Source organism: Brienomyrus brachyistius, chromosome 6 (assembly GCF_023856365.1).
Source record: "Brienomyrus brachyistius isolate T26 chromosome 6, BBRACH_0.4, whole genome shotgun sequence".
In the NCBI taxonomy this organism is placed as follows: domain Eukaryota; kingdom Metazoa; phylum Chordata; class Actinopteri; order Osteoglossiformes; family Mormyridae; genus Brienomyrus; species Brienomyrus brachyistius.
Genome location: NC_064538.1, coordinates 6178888 through 6196198, shown reverse-complemented (window position 1 = coordinate 6196198; position 17311 = coordinate 6178888). Strand labels below are relative to the sequence as shown.

The 17311-nt window shown below is 45.3% G+C and overlaps 1 protein-coding gene across 1 annotated transcript; it reads left to right on the top strand.

The window, feature by feature from the left end:
• Nucleotides 1-1817: 1817 nt before the first annotated feature.
• Nucleotides 1818-16315, top strand: LOC125745407 (lysine-specific demethylase 9). Its single transcript, XM_049018248.1, has 7 exons — nucleotides 1818-2570; nucleotides 3313-3953; nucleotides 7600-7737; nucleotides 9606-9748; nucleotides 10552-10719; nucleotides 10815-10923; nucleotides 11667-16315. The coding sequence occupies exons 1-7, from the start codon at nucleotides 1991-1993 to the stop codon at nucleotides 12135-12137; spliced, it is 2250 nt and encodes a 749-aa protein (XP_048874205.1). The 5' UTR covers nucleotides 1818-1990; the 3' UTR covers nucleotides 12138-16315.
• The last annotated feature ends 996 nt before the right edge of the window (nucleotides 16316-17311 follow it).

The window sequence follows — 17311 nt, the reverse complement described above, 5'->3', positions numbered from 1 at the left end:
ATCGTTCGAACAAAATCGTGATTTTTCTTATTTCTTCTCCCTCACTTTGAGTTACTAGAATATCACTGAAATAAACTAAAAACGTTATTTTGTCCATACTGACCTACATCTGTTTTACCCATTACCCTCGCTCCCACTCTTTTTGTTCATAAAAGTACTAAGTGTGAATAGGATGTTATATAGTGATGGTTTTGCAATGTTTTCTGAATTTAGGTTATTTTGTTGATAAAGAATGACAATGGATTTTGATCACGGTACCTTTTTTGAGGTGTGTGTTTTCCATACAAGTAAATAAACAGGAAAAAATATTTTACCTGGCAGGATATATGAAGCATTATACAATATTATTATTTGTACGTTATTTCGGTCAGAAAATGTTTGAAATTGTTAGTTTAACATTTCTATAATGTTAATATTTCTATTTTTCTTCTTAAAAAAATAAGGAATTAAGTTTTAGCGTGTAGCATGCGAAAATAGCAACTTAATTCTGGCTTGCCGGAGGACCAGTGCTTGAGATGTAGAAAGTTAAATTTGTTTAGAAACTGTTCTTAATGTACAGGGAAGATGTATTCCATGAAGGTTTGCACAGCTACGGTTATTTGTGGCTTGATCATAAAAAATGCATATCCACAGGATATGTAATAGTGTTTCCTAAAGGTCCCACGCGCACAAGATTTAATATTAGAAATTCTCAAGAAAGTGAAGGGAGGTCGATTTACACAAAAAAAAAACAAATCCGACGACTCCAGGATCTTGCGTTATGTAGTGTATGCTAAGATGAACTCCCTACGAATAAAAACCGATAAACTGATTAAGATGTAATTTCGCAAACCAGATTGACATTTACCTATATGCAGTATATGTAAGGACAGTTTAGAAATGCACACATATGGTTTAATGTTTTAATATTCACCGTTTATTAACGTATTCGCTGCTAACTACCAATTAACAGCGCGGGGTTTGTTTGGCACCATTGTAAACTGCACAAACCCCAAGGTTGCTTGGCGGCGAGATCAATCAGTGTCGCAACTAACTAACTCTCTCTCTCTCTCACACACACACACACACACACACACACACACACACACACACACACACACACTCGCTCAAAGGCTGCCGGCTGCATATACTAATTCATAGTATGGTATGGTTCATCTGCCCCTGATCTCAGGGCACTATACGTCACTCAACCTGTAATATTTACTATCAGCAGTTCTCCAGAATATAACTGAATAAAAAATTTGACTGGTGTAAAAATAATTGCACCGTAAAAGAATTGTAAATGGACAATAGAAAAGTATTTATTTTATTTAAATTACAGCGATCACATGTAAATTACTTAGTCATGGCATTATTTGCATGTTAGTGGGGATTAAACTTGTCTATTTTCCTGATCCTTCAGTTACTGCGATTTATGGGTGTTAAACTGGGGCGTCATACAGTTTCAATGTTATAAAGTGCGAGCGTTCAGTATTGAGTACAAAGTTTTTTCGCGAGTGTGCTACGTGGAAAACTGTATAGACTACCTTTAATAAATATTCAGTTGCTTTATGTTTGAGTGGTAAATATTTAAGAAAACCACTCGGATGCTGAAATATTTGTCTAAATTTAAAATATATAAATGTGTTAAAACAGAAAGAAAACCGCTCCTTAACATCTTATAAGAGAATAAAACGTAATCGTACTTATTCACGTGTTCACCAAGCAGTCGTTGGGATAGCCATGCCCAGCACATAAACCATTACGTCAGCCCAGAAAAAGCTCCGTGCAGTCGCGCACGCATCCCTTTCTCAGAACTTCATCTCCCAGATACAGTAAGAGCATTAAAAACTACAACTCCCACAAAGAATACCATAAGCGCTTGCGCTTTACGAGAAATCCGAAGTGAAACTACAGATAAGCTCTCTCTGATTGGATGCGTTTTCTGAACTACAACTTCCAGTACAACTAAGCGCTAAGGTATCTAAAGCCATTTAAATCTACGTGCAAAATGGCTGCGCAGATTGGTTTGGTTCGAATAAAAGTAGAGGAAAAGGTGAGGGACAGTTTGGATAAATCGACCAAAGAGAAGAAAAAAAAGAAGAAAAGGGAATGCTCACCTCCTCCTGACAAGCGAGAGAAATGCGAGAAAGAGGCTAAAAAAGTTAAGCTTCATCACCATCACCACCAAGAACACGTTCAACAACGGACACCCCAGCCGCATCAACAACAACAGCAGCAGCAGAATTCACAACCGCGCACCTTCACTTCGGAAAATGCCCCCGTGCAGCATCCCCATAACCACCATCACCACCACCACCATCACCACCACAACCACCACCACGCCAAGAAGGACTCCCTGCTCGTCGGCCCCCATCGGAAGGTGGCCCCGCCGCATCTCGGGCAGAAGCCTCTGCCTCCGATCCTACCCACGGTACAGCAGGGGCTCTTCACCTTCGCTCCGCTCAAAGTGGCCAAGGCCAAAACCCATAATAGCAAGGACAAGCCGGCGGAGAAAGACCACAAGCTAAAGCCGAAGAAGGAGAACTCGGAGGCGAACGTCAAAGCGGTGCTGAGCAATAAAAAGAAAGGTAATTAAGGCAAGGCAGGCGGCAATCGGGGGCTCCAAGCCGCTGGCGCGGGTCCGCTGCCGGAGCTGCAGTTTCTCCTGTCATGCTGCAGCGACGCCCCCCTGAAAGTTTCAGCTGGGCCGCCCTGAAAATAAGCGGCACACGTGCGGCTCCCCGTTCGTTGGAGCTGCTGCTTTTATCTGACGCTTGTTAACCGGCTGGTTAGGCAAGTTATTTGTCGTGACTCGCGTGTTTTGGGCAGTTTTGTTGGACCCTTTTGAGGCTTGCAGGCTGTCCAACTAAATCGGTCTCCACTCTTTTGTACCACTTCATGCTTAAAGAAGTGCTAGTGGTATTTAAATGAAGTTAAGATTTACCTATTGTGGGTGTCACACTTTTGGTCGCTGTTCTTTCAGCATTATTTTATAACGGGTAAATAGAATCGCATTTTCTTTCATAGGAAGACAGTTTTAAAACGGCTTTATATTTCCTTTAATGTATAGGCCGCCTTGTTTTACATCGTGTCTGTATACAGAGGCTATAGGGTTTATTAATTATTAATAGCCTTGGCGGGTAAAATCGGTTATTCTATGAATCACTTAAATGCTAGGATTTGATATTTGCTTGCTTGGTTGTAATTGCCGGTGAAGGTGGGAGCTTTGAGTGTCAGCTTTTTTTTTTTTTGTGAAAAATTTTTGTCTTTTTTTTTGTTTTTTTAAATTTTCCTCTGGACGTCACACATCCTTTTTGTTTTTCCTGGCAGAACCCGGGGATGAGAATGGTAAAAGTCCGCTGGTGGATGAGTACCTGCTGAAGAAGAAGAAAAAGAAGAGGAGGCACCGCGAGGATGAGCGAGGCAAGCGGCTTAAGATGTACCACAAGGAGGTACAGACAGTGTGCGCCGGACTGACGGGGGACGGCCCCGGGACTCCGCCCCCAGGTGACCCCACGCTCACCTACCTGAAGGACGAGCAGCTCTGCCAGCCTGGCCCGGGCACTGAGGAGTACCGCACACCCCATGGGGTGCGCGCGCCTTTCCTGTCCCACCAGGACCACTTCATCCGCAGCTGCTGCTTGCAGACGGGCTCCCGCTACGGGAGGCTCCTCCACGAGGAGCGCCAGGCCAATGGCGGCGCTGCCGTCCTGCACGCCTACGCCGACGAGATCTCCTTCCTGACGCCCAGCGAGAAGGAATGCTTCGCCCAGGAGTTCCTGCAGCTGGCCTTCACAGAAAGCCCCCATAGCGCTGCCCGCTATGCCCTGTCAGTGGTGCACGGTGCCGCCGCCTACCTGCCCGATTTCCTCGACTACTTTGCCTTCAACTTCCCCAGCACGCCCGTCAAGATGGAGATCTTGGGCAAGAAAGATATCGAGACCACCACCATCGCCAACTTCCACTCTCAGGTAGGTTTGTGGGTCTGTACAGCCGCCGTGCTGCAGACCGGCCCATTTGGTCCCGCACAGATTGGCGCTGTCTGCAGTCTGTAAAGGGAGTAAAGGCTGGAGAGCTGCCCTGCGGGGTCCCTGTCGCTACCATTCAGCGGCGAGACGCTCACACAGTCGCTCTCAATGTCGGCACCCTTCAATGCTCCTTTCATCCCCTCTGGAGCTTCTGTCCCTGTGGCGTCTCATGCCAGGAACCATGAAAAGAGCCCCAGCAGATATCTGAATCACATTGATTCCAAAACATGGATGCTTCTTGTTCACCCTACAACTCGATAGCTGATTTTCTTCCTTTAAAATCTCTAAGCCACAGACATGTAACAGAAGATGAAACCACATATCCTCAGGTACTATCTCCCGATTGTTAATCTGGGTCAGGGTGACAGGTGGGTCCTGCAGGCTCTCGTGGGCATCACAGGGGGCATGAGGAAAGGGTGCCCCCTGGACACAATGCCACTCTGTAGTAAAGCAGTTAACTTTCACCAGAAGAAACCTGTTTTCCGTAATTGGCCTATCTGCCTCAGGTTCAAGTGAACGTTCTTTAAGTAATTTGAACTACAGGAACCCTTTGGCTGTACTTTGGCTTGTGTGACCTATTTTGTTTAAGAAGAAGGGTTTTTGTTTACCATTAATGACGGAAAACTTCCATCCCGAAAGCACATGGTAACTTTTGCATGTGGTCGGTACTTTGCATTACTTAGTCTCCTCTATTAAATAATTTTTTCAATTTGCATAGCTTATTTTAACAACATAACATTGTGTCAAAACGCTCAAGTGAGCAAAGCCCTCAGTGAGCAAGCCAGAGGTGACAGTGGCAAGGAAACCTCCCTAAAAGGAAGAAACCTTGGGAGGAACGAGACTGAAAAAGAGGAGCCGTCATCCAGGGGCCGACGGAAAACATCAGATAAACAAGATGGCGAAATCCTAATTTACGGATTAGGATCCTAATATACTAAACCAGTGGTTCTCAGAGTCGGTCCTCGGGCCCCACTGCCCTGCTTGTTTTCCTGCTATCCCTGCCCCACACACAAGTCCCAGCTGTCATTCAGCTTCTGATTACCTGGATCAGGTGTTTTCAGTCAATCAGCAGTGTGTAGGGCAGGGATAGCTGGAGAACAAGCAGGGCAGTGGGGCCCGAGGACCAACTTTGACAACCACTGCGCTAAATAATCACTGTTGGTTAACAGTGATTCTGAAACTGGTGCATGTGCTGCCAGTGGTGTGTGAGAAGACAGTGGTAACATGTGACTGTCATTCTGGGTGTGTTTTGTTTTTTTCTTTACTGGTTTGGTTTGATCTGTTTGTGGTACTTGGTCCAAAAAGGTTGAGTATCACTGGTTTAGCTGATATAAAAAGGCTGTATTACATTTGCCGAATATACACTACTGAGTAAAAGTCTCAAGGAGTTAAAGAAAATGCTGATTAATTGATGATTGTATTGGTATTAAATTGACATTATGTCTGTCTAAGGTGCTGGAAAACTCTCTGCTTATTCGTGATTCTCAGACACGTCGGCCTCCTAACAGAATCAGGAAATGTCATACTGGTCAAATGTATTAGTATCAAATGTGACTAACATAATTACAGTAACCTGTGTTTAAATTGGTATTTTAGAATAGATTTGTAACTCTCAAAGCGATCAAAAAATTGCCACAAAAGAATTATAATTTCTAACTGAATCTATCCTCATCCCTAGACTTAGCCATTTCAAACCTCTCCTAACGTCACCCCAGTGTTTGCAGAAACTATGCAATACACCCGTGTACATTTTTACTTCACCAGTACATCTCATACGGGTAATCTGTACTTCACTTTACCTTTTTGAATGATTTAAAGAATTAGTTAAGTGAGCTGGAAATGTAATACATACGAGAAATGGCTGAGGTGCCCCTGAGGATAGATTAGGGAACTAAAGTGGTGAAGAAATCCTGTCTGTGTTTTACTGGTTATTTTTATGTGTTCTAATACGATCTAATGTTTTTTTCTTACTTCCCATATAAATAGCCTTAAATATAAAGCCTTAAATAGGTCTTTTCTACAGTACTGTGTGTGGCTGGTTATGAGTATTTAATATGTCAATATAGAGTGATTTGTCACGTAAACAGTTCAGCAGATATTGATGATAAGTGTCTGTTAGCCTGGGAACAAATTAGTTTCGATGAAACAAATTTGTAAGTGTGTTTAAATCCCATGCATGGTTTATCCTGTGATCTACCCTCCGTCAGGCCACAGAATTCACATCGGGCCCGTCGGTGAGGCGTTTAATCGCGACGGTGCAAGGAAGCTTTGTGGTGTGTCCTGTCGCACGTCGGCCTCGTGTGGGACACGTTCTGCTGACAAGCAAGGAAAGGGTAGTACCTCCAAGCTAACGGCGTCTCGGTGCCGCATTAAACGGTGCGGTGCTGTGTTTTGTGGGAGGGGGCGTTAATGCGTCACTGCGGCCTGTGGAGCTCGCGGTCTGACAGCCCCTCTACTTAATGGCCTCTGACTCGCGTGTGAGTCTGAGTGTTTTATGTGGGAATAGAGTAGAAATGGAACATGTTCTTCCTTGGCGCTGTCCTTATAAAACAACCCGTATAATGTCCCTCAAATGCGACATAAAAATAAATAAAATCACAATATGCATGTGGAGTAAAAAGCTGAATATCTATACTATATATATCTTTTTTTTTTTTTTTTTTATTTCATATGATGTGTGTTGGTATTTGTGTTAGTGTCGATTAAACCTGCTCAGTTAGGCTATTTAAAATGATGTAAGTGACAATTGACAGTGTTCAATGGGAGGGGCTATACTTTTATTTGGGGGAGGCTAATGCCTTTAAATGGTCTAACCATAATTTTCTCAGGTTAGATTTCCTGCTGGTGTAATAAAACTGAAATGCCCTTGTGGGATTTACTAATTGCAGTTAGCAGCACTGGAATTAATTCAGTGATGGGGGGGGGGGGAGAATGTGGGGTGTTTGTGAAGGTGCGAATGTGCAAGGCTCTGTCAGGCTGGAGTCAGGCTGAGGTTGGCAGTGTGTGTTTTGCAGTAGACACGCCCACGTATATCGCTTCCTTCCCTGCCCCCCTGTGGGTGGAACGGTCCAAAGTACACACAAATGCGGCGCATGCACACCCGTCGGACCCGCGTCCAGCTGGGTCACACTGCCGCTTTCAGTGATGAGTGAATGTGATGTTCAGGAGGCCCGATTAGCGCAACGCAAACCGGTGTCACCCTGTGGTTCAGAGCAGTTGCAAATCGCATGACCTCATTCGTGAAAGATTTCAAGACTTGTTCCCAGCATCCGCATTCTGTGCCCCCCCCCCCCCCCCCCAAAAAAAAAAAATATAAGGTTTATTTGTACAGCCCTGATAAAATCATGTGGGTTTTAGGTTTCACTCAAGATGTTCCTTGGCAATAAATCTGTTAGTGTTTTTTGCAATACAAGGCTCAAACTGCTTTTAATTAAAGAAATTTTGCATTCATATTTGATTATTATGTAATTGTTTTTGTGCTTTTCCTGTTCAGTAATGTGCAGTCTTTGCATGACAGCTACAATGCAAAGTCACGCATTAGCATTGGTACGGTTGTCGATAATGACTTACTACCATTACATCCCTGTAGGTGAATCGGACCTACTGCTCCGGAACGTACCGGGCTGGTCCGATGAGACAGATCAGCCTGGTGGGGGCCGTGGATGAAGAGGTGGGGGATTATTTCCCAGAGTTTCTCGACATGTTGGAGGAGTCTCCCTTTCTCAAGGTTTGATGTCACCCTCCTGTAACCCAATACAGAGAAGGTCTTCTTTCTTTTCTTATTTCAAGCAAAATGCTATAATTAATTATTTGATTATTCTTCTAGTTAATATGGCTGAACAATAATGGAAAAAAATTCCCATTGCAGTATAAATATTTGTAGTAAATTCTGTGATATTTCTAATTTGCCAAAAATAATCTGTGCTGAAATAGAGGTCATCTACCAATAGTGTGTGTCACGTAAGTTGGTGGTGTTCCTGCCAGTTCTGCCAACAGACAGTGCGGATGAATCACTTGGTTTTCCTCAATATTGTCTCCATGAAATTCGAGCTGTTTCTATACAGCAGAAGGCGAATGTCTTTTGGTGAAAAAGTCCAACACTATGATTATGATTTTTTGGAGAGCGCATGCAGTGCGCTTGCAGAGCGCATGCAGTGCGCTTGCAGAGCTCATGCAGAAGCAGCAGTGTGAAACTTTTTTTTTTTTAGTTGCACCTCTGGTAGATAATCTTGAAAAGGAACCATCATTAAAATTGCAGAGCTTGCTGGGTTTTGTTTTAGTGCAACTCATTGTTAGTTTCCACCCAGCTGACTTGCTGTCTTTGCACTGCAACAACTGCATGTGCAAACTGGACAAACAATGTCTATATTACCATCGCACATAATGCAGGCCTAGTCACAGAAATGCGTCGTAACTGGGTGACATGCATGCACTTTTTGACGGGCAGGTGCTCCAGGTGGCCCCCTTGGTAAATTTTTGCACTTGAGGGGGGTCCCCTTCCGGAGAATGTACATGGTCTCCGGTTATGGAAAAAGGGCTCTTGTACCCCATAGTGTCTATATTTGTCTCTATTTGTACCATTTCCCTGCAGATGATATTTCTCCTGAAGTAAGATGTGCAGATGTCTAAGTGTTCAGTGCCAGCAGTAGTAATTTTTTTCTGCTGCTGTTTTAAACGTCGCAAACCAGTTAGCTGTCAGTAAGCATAATAATCAGATCCTGGCGCTTGTACTGAAACTATGCTTGCTGGCTGCTAGTAAGGTCTGGGTAATTTGGTGTTTTTTTCCCCCATTGATACAATCAGCTTGAATCCCCAGCCATCTTATTATAAGATCTGACACGAGTTGCTTAGTCTGGTTCCTGCTTGGTTGTCTGTGGGCTGCAGGAACACATGGCCAGGCTCCAGAAACAAATGGACCCCCCATCCTCCAAACCATCCATCCATCCATCCATTTTCCAAACCGCTTATCCTATTGGGTCGCGGGGGGTCCGGAGCCTATCCCGGAAGCAATGGGCACGAGGCAGGGAACAACCCAGGATGGGGGGCCAGCCCATCGCAGGGCACACTCACACACCATTCATTCACACATGCACACCTACGGGCAATTTAGCAACTCCAATTAGCCTCAGCATGTTTTTGGACTGTGAGGGGAAACCGGAGTACCTGGAGGAAACCCCACGACGACATGGGGAGAACATGCAAACTCCACACACATGTGACCCAGGCGGAGACTTGAACCCGGGTCCCAGAGGTGTGAGGCAACAGTGCTAACCACTGCACCGCCATGCCGCCCCATCCTCCAAACCAGAGATACCTAAATTCACACGCTCAAACTTATCAGTTCCCGCTACTGTCTGTGTCCCTGAACTGCCCCCCACCCTTGGTAAATTTTTTCAATGGAGAGGGATCTTTGGTCACTGAAAAATGGCTCTTGGAACATCGTGGTAGGGTGTGGGGTCACTTCTCCCACCCAGATGCTCAGTCACTGTTAGTTTGACCAGTTTCATTTTCTGCTGCTCTCCACCCACTTGCATTGTGGGTAAAGCCCCACTTGCCCCTGTCCTCGCCTCACCCCGGCTGCCTGTCGCCCTCCAGATGACCCTGCCGTGGGGCAGCCTGTCCAGCCTGAAGCTGGAGTGCCGCTCCCAGAGTGACGACGGGCCCATCATGTGGGTGCGGCCGGGTGAGCAGATGGTGCCCACGGCCGACGTGCCCAAGTCGCCCTTTAAGAGACGCAGGTACCTGCCACCAGACCCCAGCCGCCCCGTACCGCTCTCTGCTGGAGATTTAGTAAGGGGTGATGCACGACAAGCTGACTGTCAGACCACAGCTACAGAATGAACCACCTGATTCACTTAAAGGTGTTTTATTCCAGGTCCTACACACGCTAATACTTAAATGCATAATTTTCACATTTACAAGCCAAAAACATATTTATTAGTACCACTGCTTTCATTTGACCAATTATTATAATGCTGTTTGTACTAACAGACAGTTTCTCAGCATTTCAAACCGCAAGGCCCGCCTGTTCCTCATGTATCACGTCAGCGGCCCTGGGTGAGGTGCGTCCCCCGCTTGCCTGCCCCTGAGCCGTGGAGCAGTGTTTGGGAAACCCCGTCCTAACGTATGCAGATATAGAAAATGAATCGAAACCTTTCTGACCAATAAGGGTTTGAGAATCCAGCAGAGCCGTGGTTTAAGTTGATTAAAGGTGAGCGCAAGTGCCCCCCCCTTAGGCCGCCTGCTGGTTCCGATTGACGCTCTAAACCAGTGCTTCTCAACCCAGACCTTTCGGACCCCCAGGTGGTCCACATTATTGCTCCCTTTTAGCTGCCAGCCAATAAAGATCATTGAATTCCTGGTACAGGTGTGCTGGGAGCTGAGGGGAAGCAAAAATGTGGACTGTCTGGGGGTCGCCGAGGTCAGGGTTAAGAAACTCCGCTCTAAACCACTAACTTGGAGTTAATCCGTGCCATTGGCCTCCAGGAGACGGCAGCAGAACCAGGCTGCTGACCCCGCAGTGTCTGTCTCGATGCTCCAGGTCCATGAATGAGATCAAGAACCTGCATTATCTGCCACGCACCAGCGAGCCGCGAGAGGTTCTTTTCGAGGACCGGACCCGTGCCCACGCGGACCACGTGGGCCAGAGCTTCGACTGGCAGAGCACGGCGGCGGTGGGCGTGCTGAAGGCCGTGCAGTTCGGGGAGTGGTACGCGCCGCCGTTTTAGCTCCCGCTCTGCCTTTCTTATGGCGTGAGGGCTGCTCTGGGAAGCCGCCGATGACATCACTGTCTCCACATACCAGGAGCGACCGGCCCCGGATCACGAAAGACGTCATCTGCTTCCATGCAGAAGACTTCAACGATGTCGTCCAGAGGCTGCAGCTGGACCTTTACGAGCCCCCGGTCTCTCAGGTACCGCAGATTGGAGGCAGTGCGAGGTTACGGATACAAGATGTCACATGACAGCCTGAAGTTCAGTTATGGAAATGCCCCCCCCCCCCCCCCCAAATTCAGTAGAGCTTCACGCTCGCCTCACACCAGGCAAGCGAGCTTCACAGTCCCAACCTGGTCATTAGTGGGTAGTGTGTGGTTTTCATGCCCATATGGGGGGGGGGGGGGTGTCAGTTGGGATGTTGATGTTGACCAGTGGATCTCAACAGGTTTAGCCTCAGAATCCACATTAGTAGCCATAACCCAGTTTCCCAGTTTTTTAAATCTGAACCCGGATTTATTTCTGGGAGAAAATGGTGCAGTAATAGTAAATAGAACATCAGACATCCCACCTTAGGCATGCTGATTTCAGGGAGGGGGTGTGGGAGGATACCCCACCCACAAAATCAATGAAAGGGGGAGCAGAAATATGAGAGCGAGAGAAAACAGTGGGGGGGAGGAAGGCACTGGTAATGGAAGTTTTTCTTTTTTGACCACACACTCCGTGACCCACTTAGTTGTCTCGCAGCTTGTTAGGTTGCGACCCAGCAGTTTAGAAATAGTGCTTAGACCACAGTGATTTTGACATGTTTAGTCTCTGGTTTTAACCAGTCAAGTATTTTTTTTTTGTGTGAATGAAGGTTTTAAAATGAGTTGATCCCTGCAGTCCCTTGCAGGGCTGTTGAGTAAAGCTGTTCCCCTTTTGCTTCCCCCCCCCCGCACAGTGCGTCCAGTGGGTGGACGATGCCAAACTGAACCAGCTGCGCCGGGAAGGCATCCGTTACTGTCGGGTGCAGCTGTGCGATGACGACATCTACTTCATACCCCGCAACGTCATCCACCAGTTCAAGACGGTGTCTGCTGTCTGCAGCCTGGCCTGGCACATCCGCCTCAAGCAGTACCATTCGTCAGACGACCAGACGGCCCACGCCTCCGACTCCACCCACTCCAACACCAAAGTGCCCCCATCTCCCCAGTCGCGCGCCCCAGAGACTGCCCAGGATGTGAATGTCAAGCGGGAAGACCCCATGTTCCAGAGGCCCGCCACGCCCCCAAGGCAGCCCCCGAACGCAGTGTCTCCGTGCATAGAGCCCCCACCTGCGGCTGCATTTCCACAGGCCCCCACCCTACCTGGGCAGGACTGCTCCTTGTCCTTCTGTGACGAGCAGAAGAGACCCGTGCGTCCCCCCGAGTGATATCTCCTGGTTGTTTTATACCATCGGACTGGAGGGTAAGGGCCGGGGGGGGTTGGGGGGTATTTAAAAATAAGAGGTTGTCTGTAAGTGTTTGACATTCCATATTGTCAGAAACAAAATTGGGGGTCACCCCTGCAATTGGATACAGATTGTATGTTTTATTCTTTTTTTATGAAACAGTTTTTTTTGTCTTGTTTTTAGTAAGAAGTCCTGTTTCTTTTTAAATCAGGTGTCAATATTTGTGTTTTTTTTCCATTTTGTTTTTTGATCATTTTATTGTACAGTGGTAGTTTTATAAAGGAGCTGCAGTTCTTAGGAAGTTGTTTTATGTTACTTCATTAAATCGTTTTTCCAGAAAGTGCCTGCCAAAAATGGGGAAAAAACAGTCGCGTTTGAAGTGACGATTGTGAAATTAACTTATTGCCATTTCCCCATCCATGTTTGATCCTTCAGCAGAAGCAGGTACGAGGCAATTGACCCTGATATCTTTAGTTCCCAGTTAGAAAATATTCACTGGTGCCTCTTGGTGCATCTGAGATTCAGTCTTGGAGTCTAGCTGGTCTATTGGTCAGGAATTCTATACAGCCCAGTTTATAAGGCAGTTTAATTCGCAGCATAAGGCACATCTGTCAAAAACAGCTCTTCTGAAACCAGTTTGTTGCATGGCGGTCAGATTTTTGTCTGGGTCACGTGACGACTTTAATCTTGGCCCCCTAGAGGACACAGGCAGCAGCGAGCAGAAGCATAGTCATTAGACAGGCTTTCTTTCCACATCATCTTTCAGGGTCTATCTCTGCGATACTGTAAATCTCAGGAACTCCGTGCCGTCCGTTGCCATTTCGGAGGGAAGAGATGTGTCGTATGGAGGAGAAGGAAAACCTTTTTGTCTGTTTCATGTATATAAAAATGAATAATAAGGTCTGGCTCCCAGAAAACCGGGTACATGGGAGAAATTTTTAATACCCGCACGCCACTCATCTTTTACCCAAAAATTACCCAAATGCTTCCTGTTACCTGTAGCCAATAACAAAAGCTGCTGTTGAAAATCAAACTGTAAAATAATCCCCAAAAATTGTAATGTATCTCTAATCATGTGATTGTTTGGTAACAGTCATTTGTTTGCCATACAGTCTTGTCGGTAGACTCTGGAAACACATGTTGCCATTTTTCCTCTCCATACATTCTGCTCACCGGGCAGTTGGCTTCAGTAATGTAGTGATATCATCAGTGGGGTCATTCTTGTTTGTTCTTTATTTGTTGTGGTGTGAGGGGGGGGGGGTTTTAAACGTTAAATTGCAGCCCGTGTCATCAGATCTGATGGAAGCTCCTCCTCATGCCATCTGAGCTTTCTGCAAAGCTCGCAGAGTTCGCCAGATTTGAGCATGGGAGGAAATATTACAAACGTTTTAATTAAAGCCTCTTTAGTCGCAGTTCATTAACTGAAGGCTAGCTTTGATTATTTGTTTTCCCCCGTTGTGCTAAAACCAAATTGTTAAAAACAGTTTGGGGTGGGCATGGTGGTAGTGACTAAATGTTTCAAACTGTCTTATGTTTTTCTTCTGAAAAATAACAAGTGTTATTTTCAGTGCAATAATTATGCAAATCGGTCATTAATTATGTATATTTGACCCCTATACGATTAGCACAAGCTGATTAAATAACGCGAATGAGTAAATATCATATCGTGAGTTGCACAGATTTGAATTTGAACAAATTATTTGATGAATTACCCTGACTGGTTAGACGCTCATCCTGGCTTGGGAAGCGGAAATCGTGGTGTTCCGCTGCCGCGATGGCAGTGGGAGGAGTCTTTTCCTCCTCACCTTCAGCGTGGCAGCCTGTCATCGCAAGGCATGGAGCCTTAAAGCACTTAATGTAAGATTTTTTTTTTTTTTTTTTTTTTAGCAGACATACATTTTGAGAGCATGAGGGGGTTTAGGACCCAGCAGTGAAATTAGTCTGTCAAACCTGGGGTTTGAACCGATCATCTTATGATCACAGGCACAGAGTCCTAACCTGCTTAGCCACACGCTACTCCTGAATCATGGTTTTCATAGATAAAAGCTGCCCCCTCTCCACATTCTTTGCTATGTGTCTCCTGTACAAAGTTTTAATGGCTGCCAGGCATTCTGTGCTGTGCTCTCATCACCTATCATTTTTACCTTAGACATGGGAGGTAGGTGGGTGTGTGTCGGGCTGGGGGGTCTTGTGGAGGCAGAATGCTTTATATTGGGTTATATCAAAGTTGCTAATAGTTAAATCTGACTGAAATCCTCGGTGGGTATACTGCCTTCCAAAGGCAAAACACAAGAACTGCATATTTTATCAAATACCGAAATCAGGTGTATTACAATCGTTTAAATTGTAAACTTTTAAGCATAAACTGTTTTATCTCATGGCCAAATGTCTTCGTTCAGGTTGGTTTTGAAGAACAGCGTGAAAATGACTGCAAATACAAAATGTGACCTAAAATGTGTCTGTGTAGTTGCTGTGTTTCGCCTTTGGAGGGCAGTGTACTGGCTCCAAGTTCAGTGATATTTATTTTTTTTACATGGAGTTTAAAAGGCCTTCCTCCTTCAAGACGGTTCTGCAAATGTTGTGAAAAAACTGCTGTAATTATATATGGGTATAATAGGTGTCTGGCTGATAATCATTAACTCCAATACTGTTTACCATTAACCAACTTGTGAAACTGTAATATATTTATCTACGTATTGGCAATATGTGCTTTTTTTCCCAGTGCATTTAAATCATGCTTTTTCCCCTCAGTGTTGATTTTAAAATAAATATCCATAGTAAGTTGTATCAATGGCTATAGCAATTTGTATACTGTTATAGGATGAGTGATACAGGGTGCAGTGTGGTAGCCGCTGTCTTCGGCGTAGAGATGTGCTTGATGTGTTTTTTCCCTCCGTCCCTTTGAAGGCAGCGGTGCTTTGAAAAGGATGAAATCGCGTGAACGGCGGGTTCCGACGCAGGAAACGTTTTTCGTTTGGTCTCCGTGTTCTCTTTGAGATGCAGGTGTCGCCGCGTCTGTTGCTGGTCAAGTGACGTACTTGTTGGTGCGTCAGCTTTTCACGGCAGTCCCGTGTCTTTTGCTCCATGCCTCCTAGAGAGACGAACCCCCCGCTAGTGTCCGAACCAGGGCTTGCAGTTCAACACCAGCAACACTGGCGATTTTACGGAGGCCCCAGTCCCCTACCAGTACCGTAAATGTTTTTTTTTTTGCGTGCAGTTGGGTTAAATTAATGGTGTCTTTGTGCCGTTAGACTGAGTGCATCCTTCAGTGCCTTTAAGCCAGTCCAGTTACTCCCCTCTGCCCTCTTCTTCCTGAGGCGAGACGCGCCGGTCGGTGGTAGAAGCCCAGCTTGCACTTCAGACGTGGCACATGATCATGGTAAATCTGTCACTCTGCATCCTCCAGCCCTCTAGACAGTTTTACTGTGTCATGCTCTTTACCTGAAGGACCTCGTCAAGCAAATACTTTTGTAGGCATGGCTCAGCTTGGCTGTGCCGGTTTTACTATGGGCATTGGCTTAGGACCCAGTCCTAAGCCCACATTTCCCTTCTGTTCCACCAGACTGGGTCGAGAACCGCTAAAATACTGGTTTGCCTGAGGCCATGGTCATGAACCTTGTACATTGTGAATCAGGCTTTAATCAGTAAAGAGGATTCATGTGTTGTTTAGGTTATGTTCTAAAACTTTTATTATTATTATTATTATTAAGTGTAGGACTGGCTTTGTGACCTGTTTTCTAGCATATGAAATAAATATTTTAACAGTTTTGGTCCGATGGATAGCATTTAGTGAGTGTATTTCTGGATCTAGTGTAGGATTAAAAAGCAAAGAAAATGGCAGCTAATTTTTGTTCTGTTTTTGGTTGTTCTGTACATCTTAAAGTTTGCCTGGGGATCATGGCATGATTCGTGTAACGACATCAATAGTTGCTCTTGTTAATGTCTGTACTGAAGATTTTCTTTATCTTGACTTCAAGAATTGTTAGTATGAAAATATTATATAGATTAACCTTTTTGGGGAAAAACATAATCCTTTACATTTAATAGAGCTCTGTAAAATGTGTGGATCTTTTCAATTGTATGATTGTGTACGATAATACACACACAATGGAATGCATAGACTTTCTTGTATTTTTTTAAATAAATCGTTTTAAAATGGTTATGCTTTGCATGCATGAGTTTTTCCACAGTCTCACAATACCACCGCTGAGTTGTCTATGGCATGATAAAAAAAAAAAAAAACATATTAAAACCGTGATTTAAAAATGGAACTACGGGGTTAAGACATCAGTATTCATAATGTGTCGTCAGAGCGATCTGGTTTCTTCCTGTAATAAGTTACCTCTGTTGTTTATGAATATTTCATGAGGTAACAGCTTTTAAAGTGGAGCTCTTGTAATTCAGCAAGCGTCGTCTCATAAGCCTGTGATGTGAACTCTCTGAGATGATCTGCAGCATCTCGGCTACTCGGTCAGTGCTTCGGCTCTGCTGTCGATAACCGTCGTTACTTGCTATCGTGATGCATATCTTCACTCATCTTTCAGCACCCAGCTTGGCTTTACATTCCTGATTTTACAGATTGTCATCACCAAGCATGCAAGCACGTTGCCAGGTAGGAAAATCCAAACCCCCCCCCCCCCCCCCAATATAGTTGGATTGGCAAAATCTACCAAAGGGAACCCGTTCCTAGATGGCAAAATATGCAGAGGGGACGTCCAAGATCCTCCTCTTCCCTTGCTGATAAGGGCACCGGACACCCAATGAAATTGTCACGTGCTCTGTGGCCATTGGATGCTGAGGCCACAGGCTGCACTGTATAACTACAACTGTTTAGCAGTAACTCCCTGTATGAGACACATATTCTATACCAGGGGTCTACAACTCCGGTCCTGGAGAGCTAGTATCCAGTAGGTTTTCTGTCCCTCTTGGCTTCTGATGAGCCACACCTGTTCCTAGTATTTACCTGCGAACAGGCGTGGCTCATCCGAAGCCGGGTAGGATAGAAAACCTATTGGACGGTAGCTCTCCAGGGCTGGAGTTGGAGACCCCTGTCCTATACTGAATGCAAAGTGTAGGTGCTACCCAAGCTAGGTATCAAAGTTTAGCGCTGGCTAGCAGAAAAACACAACATTTGCCAAGAGCAAATCGTAGAATTT